Below are 6,793 nucleotides of genomic sequence, written 5' to 3' on the forward strand. Positions count from 1 at the left end.
ACAGCCAAGCGCCGTGTGCCACCGTCCCGCTGCGGACACATCAAGTGTCGCGTGTTATTTATTTTCAAAATTTCGTCAAATATTGATATATTTGAATCAATTTATAACTTGAATTAAGTAAATAGATAACCAGTCATTCCATTTTCGCAATATTATAAACAAATCTATCCTTATTTGACGCCAACAAGTAATTTGCTTGACGGCCATGACCAAATTCGGTCCCAACGTAGTTACATGAATATCGTATTTTTCTATGAAAACCATGTCACAACACAAACAATGACTAAGAATAATGTGTATTACTTACCCAACCATCTTTTCGTTTTAACAAATTCTTGAAAAACTAACTTTAACTCACTTAAATCGATTAAAAAACACAGACGTAAACACCACCATATAAGTGATCACGGAAGAATGAAGTTGATGCATCAAGGCGGATTGTTTACAGATGGCGGTTGGCCTAAAGCAAATGGGGTGCAAAAAAAAGACAGATTTTTTTTCGTAGGTACAATAACATGTCTGTTCTGTTATTGTACCTCTGTTTGGTCGCGATCGTCGCGGTCAACCTAACACACTCCTCCTCGCTTCGCTCGTTGTCGCACCTATCTTGTCTCTGTTACTTAAATTTACTGTTCCAAATGATTGATTTTATTTTGTCAAGTAGTGGTTTCAACTTGCGGGTCAAATATCTCGGCCATTTTTTATTTCAGAGAAAAGTTTTTCCTACAAAACATGCTTATTTTAGCGTATTCTTTACGATAACATAATAAAAAATAGGTGTCATAATAACATCACTCCGATGAAAATTTTTCTAAGTGTCGGCACCCCCTTTGCTTTAGTCCAACCCAGATGGCCTACCGCAAAACACAAAAATCGAAATTTCGTTATCTGCCTCTCTATCTATCAAATATGCAAGTGATAGAGGCAGAAACCGAACTATAGATTTTCGTGTTTCGCGGTAGGCCCTGTGATTGTGCTAGTGACACCCTCTACGCCGAGTTTGGTGTAATATTCCCTATTTACATGGGCCTCAGAACTATATAATATCACAGAGCTTGCATAACCTTACATTAGTTAAATTTTTCTTCAAGCATTGTAAGTGTCATGTACAATAATGTGAAATGATAATTATAATATTCGTAATTATGGTCGCTTTTTAAATATGATATTTTCCCATTTATTTATCTTAGGTAATACTGTTAAATCCATTCATCAATAATACCTATGTCCTATATGAATAAGATATTACTCATGATATTTCATGGCAACAAGTGTTTCTAGGTTGAGTGCAATTCGAAAAACTGTGAGTACATAAATGAATGATATGGCTGTCATACAAATACACCACGTATTTGCTAAGCAATCTAGGATCAGTTTCATTACATTTTGCTAAAGGATCATATCAGTATGGATTAGTAGCTGTATACATCAGAGCACTAATGAGTACAGGTAGTACTTCGAACTCCTATAGTTTCATAACTAATAACCACTCTTTATGAACTAGGTATACATACCTTGAATGGGACTGTGGCACAAAAATTGTTGCTTGGGCAGCAATCACTTGAGCTCACTAATAAATAAACACTATCTTTTGAGAGGAAGGCTAAATCGATTAATTAAAATACCAAAATAAATCTTCCCACAATGTCACTGAATGGATCAGCGTTTGTAACGCGTGTTCCACTAACTGCGGTCTACCGTCGGAACAAGTAAAAGCCTTTGTTAGATGAATTACAAAAGCACAATAACGGGATTTTTCATGAGACCTGACAGAAATTGCACAAAGAAAGATGTCAGGGAAGACTACGATTTTTTTAAATCGAGCTCAAGTGCGGTGGCAATTACTGTACAATTCAGCCCGTAGCTAATCTGTGGTTTTCGTTCAGAAACTTGTTTAATGAGGGCCAATCCTTTGGTAATGCGGGCTATCGTTTTTTGCTCACCAGTTGGCGCCTCTGTTGATGGTGGTCCAAAAGAGCATGGAGACTATATAAAAGACTAAAGAACAGCTGTCAGTCATTGAAGTGGCAAGTGACATTTTACATTTCGAACTATGATGGAACTATGGAGGACTTCCGGTTCGAGCGCCATCTTGATAGTTAGCATCGTGAATAAAAGACTAAAGAACAGCTGTCAGTCATTGAAGTGGCAAGTGACATTTTACATTTCGAACTATGATGGAACTATGGAGGACTTCCGGTTCGAGCGCCATCTTGATAGTTAGCATCGTGATTAATTACTTTGTTTTTTGCTTATTAATATTGTTTAAAGTGTAATATCGATAGCTTATTATACAGTAAACTAATGTGGTAGTGTGCAGTGAATGGAGAATTAATTTTGAAGCGCGTTTAACCACCATCTTGGAGTCAACGGCCGGTAGTCCACGTGCTTCTTGTAAAGACTAGCTATCGATTTACAAGAGCTAACAAATCACCGTACACTGTCTTGTACAACCGTACAATTTTTGTCGTTTGTAAACCTCTCAATACCTTGATACTGGCGAAATAGTCCCACTGGGCTGAAGCCATAATTTTAAAAGAAGAAGAAGAAGGAACTATGGAAAAGACCACAGACCTAAAATTTATGCTTACGCATTTTATGCTTACGTCATCCTAGTTCTGTGGAAAAGACCAGCATCTACACTAGCGCCCCTAGCGGCGAATTCATACGCGTTAGCCCTCATCAAATTCTTGCCAAAGGATGGTAATACTATTACTTATTCTGTGCCAAAGGCAGGGAACCATAGACATCAGGGAACACTGGCAGCGGTCGCGTTTTATGAAGGACTCTTACAGTACTACACAAAATATGCAAGAGCGACAGAAAGGCAGATAACGAAATTTCAATTTTCGTTTTTTCACGGTAGAGCCTCAGACCTTGTAATGTAATATACTCCATGTGATTTGTATAGTCCGCAAACACAATTTGTCAGAAAATAAGATGAAAAAAAAAACTATACTCATCCCTTTTTTGGGTGCTAGTACTAGCGTAAGACAAAGACAGTATGATTCTCTATCTATGTTTGAAATAAGCTCAGAATAATGACTAAAGCATAGAAGTCGGGCAAAAATGCTTCGCAAATATGTATACCCGTACTTTACTTCCTTACGAATTAGATAATGTGCCGAAAAGAGATGCATATATGCTTGTTATTTCTCATTTACGTACGGTGTCATAAGTTTGATAATTTGCTAGGGATGTACTGTGTCGACTTTTTATATCGATAAATTATGCATAAGTTTATGTGCCGTGTAAAAGAATAATCACGAAATTGGCAAATTGATAATAGTCTGGCTAATGAAAGTTGAACCTGAAAAAACGCGGCAATTTCAAGAAATTTGTAGCAGGCGGCTCGTTGAAATGAAATGAAATGAAATGCGTGGAATACAAGGATTGCATAACTTTTATACTTTTTATAATTTTCATATTCTAAAAATCATTAAAAAGTATAAAAATTATGCAATCCTTGGAATCAAAGAGCCGCCTGATATGAGGATTAATGCATGTACCTAATATAGCTTTTATCTCATTTGCAGTCTACCACTCAGAACCGTCTAACTATACCTCTCGTTTTTTTATCATTAGAAAGAAGGCAAGCGATCTTAACGTGTCGTTTTATCGAAAAACACTTTGAAAATAAGTCACAACAAATATAATATACGATCATTTACATACTTTTGCTTTCATAAGTAAAATATTGCTATATTTATAAAAAAACTTGTCAATAAAAAGACACGTGGAAATGGTTTACCGTTTTTCCTAATGCTAAAAGACTAAGTATAGTTTCTAGTCATGTATGTGGCCGCCTCTCCCCTAGCCGCCTACGGTATATAAATGAGACCGTAAAAAGGGGAAAGGCGGCAACAAATATAATGTTACTATGGGTGTAAAAGTTATAGAATGCTTAGCATACATACCTTCATATACTATGAAGGATTCTTCATCCTCGCTCTCTCTGGACCTCTGCTCTACTCCAGGGCCAGAGGAGCCTCAGTCTCTGCTTCGCTTAATTTATGGCGGCTGTATTATCGCACCGAGATCTGTGGGTGAAATTGCCCTATGAACATGGTATTCTCCTAACAATTAACCCCACACATAAATATAACATCTTTACTAGCGAGCCACATCTTACCCGGCCGGATGTAGGATATATCAGCTACCAATGTAGTCGCCCTTCGCAAAGTGTGTGCTCAGTACATGCATAATACGTGCTGATAATGGAATACCAAGCGACCGTAGTCATCTCTGCACTCCTGCACAGGATAAAGGAGAACCTAGCAGCCAAGGCCACAGAACTCCTAGAGTCGGCCACCGTTGTGGTCACTCTTACATATTGATAAAGGAGACGTCAGCAGCCGAAGCCACCCCTCTCCTACATAATCTATAAATTACCTAGTCCGCCTTACCTAAGATGGGCTCCACACAACTTCCACGGCGGAGACCGTAGCAAGTTGTACTCACACAAACTTATTGCTTCCACGGCGGAGACCGTGGCAAGCCGAAACAAATAAGGAGATAATCGTATAGAGAAACCATACCACCACTGCGAGCCACTAAGCAGATAAAATACTTAGCTTTAGATGATTCTGGACAGCTGTAGACTTCCTCACTTTATATCACTTTCGAGAACTCGCGCGCCTTGCTCATTCACACGCGCCATATTGTCTTTTACTGCTTTAACCTTCACATCGGATTAACTTACCACAATTCCACCTAGAGGGCGCTGTTAGGTGTTGCCGCAAGGAAATTCGTCTTGGGCGTTATAAATTCGCGTCTGTCGCGACACTCCCCGCCTCAGGCAGAAGCACAGCGACTAGATTGCTGGTCCATTCTTTAATCTTTTCAAGGGCCCGAAGAGCTGCGGCTCTTTTAGGTCTTGATTCGTCTTCTTGTCCTTCTGGCGCAATTTCCTCCAAGTGGTGTAGCTCGGGATCAGTGTGGTCGTAATACTCGGGGTCGACGACCGCGAGTGGTTCTGGTTCGGACATAGACTTAGGCTTAGGCTCGTTTAACTTACTAGATGTAGACTCTACTACTTGTTTGAAGGAACTCCTTTCCTCTACTGGCGAGGCATAGGGTAGAACTTCTTCTTCTGGATCATCTCTAGCTGTTACTGGAGTGAATCTTTGTTCAGAAGGAGACTCAGCAACGTCTTGGACGTCAACGTTCCCGCAAGATGGAGGTGGAAGGTCAGGAAGCTGCAGAGGTTCTTCTGCGCTTTCGTTATAAGGTGATGTTTGTTTACAGTGTTCTTCTCCCTCTTCGATCTCTAAAGGGTAGAGATGCGTGATAGATCTTGTGTATTCGGTATCTCCTACTCGTACCGTGGCAACCCTACATAATCCATCGGCGCTTTCCCTTAAAGATACTATTTTCCCAACTTTCCAGTTGATCCTATTCCTCGTGTCACCTTTAATCTGCACGATTTGACCTATCTTCGGTTCTAACTTTGAAGTCACCCTAGGTTCTTTAGGGTGGTGGGAATATCTTTCTCTCAAATTTAGGAGGTACCTGTTCTCAAACATCTCTTTAAACTCTCGTAGAATTATCTGTGCTTTCTTCCAACCTTTAATTAGGTTATCTTTAGTCACCGTCCCTTGTGACGTAGGATCCTTATTCGACGTTTCCATAGTAATACACTTTCCCATGGTAAGGAAGTCTGATGGTTTTAGTACATGATCAGGCTCTGAATCCACGTATGTTAATGGTCTTGTGTTCAGAACTGCTTCAATTTCTTTTACCGCTGTAACGAGCTGGCTGTCGTTCAATAGATGTTTCTGTAAAGTTTTCTTCATACAGTTCTTAACTAAACCGACCAATCTTTCGTAGAAACCTCCATGCCATGGTGCTAACTGTGGTATAAATTTCCATCTTATCTCCTTATCTAAGCAGTATGGGATCTGAAGAATCTCTGAGAGTAACTTATAGTGAGCCGCGTTATCAGACGTTATCAAGGAAGGTACTCCTCTTGTTGAGATCATTCTACGTAAGGCCATTAAACCTTCTTCCGCCGTTAGGTCCTTTACAACTTCTAGATGAATGGCTCTTACAGCTAAACATGTGTAGAGGCTAATCCACCTTTTGCAACTGCCATTCCCATTGTTAACTAGAAGTGGTCCCAGGTAGTCTGTGCCAACGTATGTAAATGGAGAACTATAATTAACCCTCTCTTTCGGTAAAGCAGGAGTTTCCGGTAGTTTATATGGCCCTCCGTCATGTTTCTTACATTCAGGACATTTCCTCAAAATATTTTGAACTTTGCTTCTTCCTTGTGGTATCCAGTAAGTTTCCCTTATCTTGCTTAACGTGTGACTCACGCCAACATGCATATTTTCTCGATGAATCTTCATTATAGTTTCGTTGGTGAAGTCTGAATTTTTCGGTATAAGTATAGGGTAGCGTTTATCAAATGACCAGTCTGCAACAGTCTGCATGTTTCATACGTAAGTCATCTATGTCTTTAAATACGCCTAAATTCAAACTTAAACTAGTTACTTTTCCTTCTACCTCTAGAGGAAAGTATTCAGCTTGAATTTCTTTCAACCTTAGAAACTTATCATCTGGCGTCTGATCATTTTCTTGTGCGGTTACTTCTTTTGCGGTTGCACTATGTCTCGTTTCCATCGGACTAACATCGGGTATGTCTGGATCAACTGTTTCCATCGGTTCTTCTTCTTGGATTCCAAGACCCTCCCCAATCAAGAGAGAACTGGTTGGTCCACTGCTAGTTGTAGTTGGCCACGTCTTAGGATCTTCTACTATAAATTGTGGACCAGTCAGCCATTTCTCTCTG

General features: G+C 39.7%; 2 protein-coding genes across 3 annotated transcripts in view; both read right to left on the minus strand.

Moving 5' to 3' along the window:
* Positions 1 to 1,851, minus strand: part of LOC134754329 (serine/threonine-protein kinase tricornered) — a 51,162-nt gene extending 49,311 nt beyond the window's left edge. For both annotated transcript variants that reach the window (XM_063690596.1, XM_063690595.1), the window contains exon 1: positions 1,515 to 1,851. The gene's annotated coding sequence lies outside the window, so the exon portion shown is untranslated. The remainder of the gene's footprint in view (positions 1 to 1,514) is intronic.
* A 2,066-nt stretch (positions 1,852 to 3,917) lies between these two features.
* Positions 3,918 to 6,416, minus strand: LOC134754294 (uncharacterized). The gene is made up of 2 exons (XM_063690525.1): positions 4,703 to 6,416; positions 3,918 to 4,040 (listed from the first exon to the last, which is right to left on the minus strand). The coding sequence occupies exon 1, from the start codon at positions 6,348 to 6,350 to the stop codon at positions 4,761 to 4,763; it is 1,590 nt and encodes a 529-aa protein (XP_063546595.1). The 5' UTR covers positions 6,351 to 6,416; the 3' UTR covers positions 3,918 to 4,040; positions 4,703 to 4,760.
* Positions 6,417 to 6,793: the final 377 nt, after the last annotated feature.

This window comes from Cydia strobilella, chromosome Z (assembly GCF_947568885.1).
Source record: "Cydia strobilella chromosome Z, ilCydStro3.1, whole genome shotgun sequence".
NCBI lineage: Eukaryota > Metazoa > Arthropoda > Insecta > Lepidoptera > Tortricidae > Cydia > Cydia strobilella.

Bases quoted from the DNA above. Each gene is read 5' to 3' on its own strand.
- LOC134754294 (XM_063690525.1), bottom strand. From the start codon at position 6,350: ATGAAGATTCATCGAGAAAATATGCATGTTGGCGTGAGTCACACGTTA.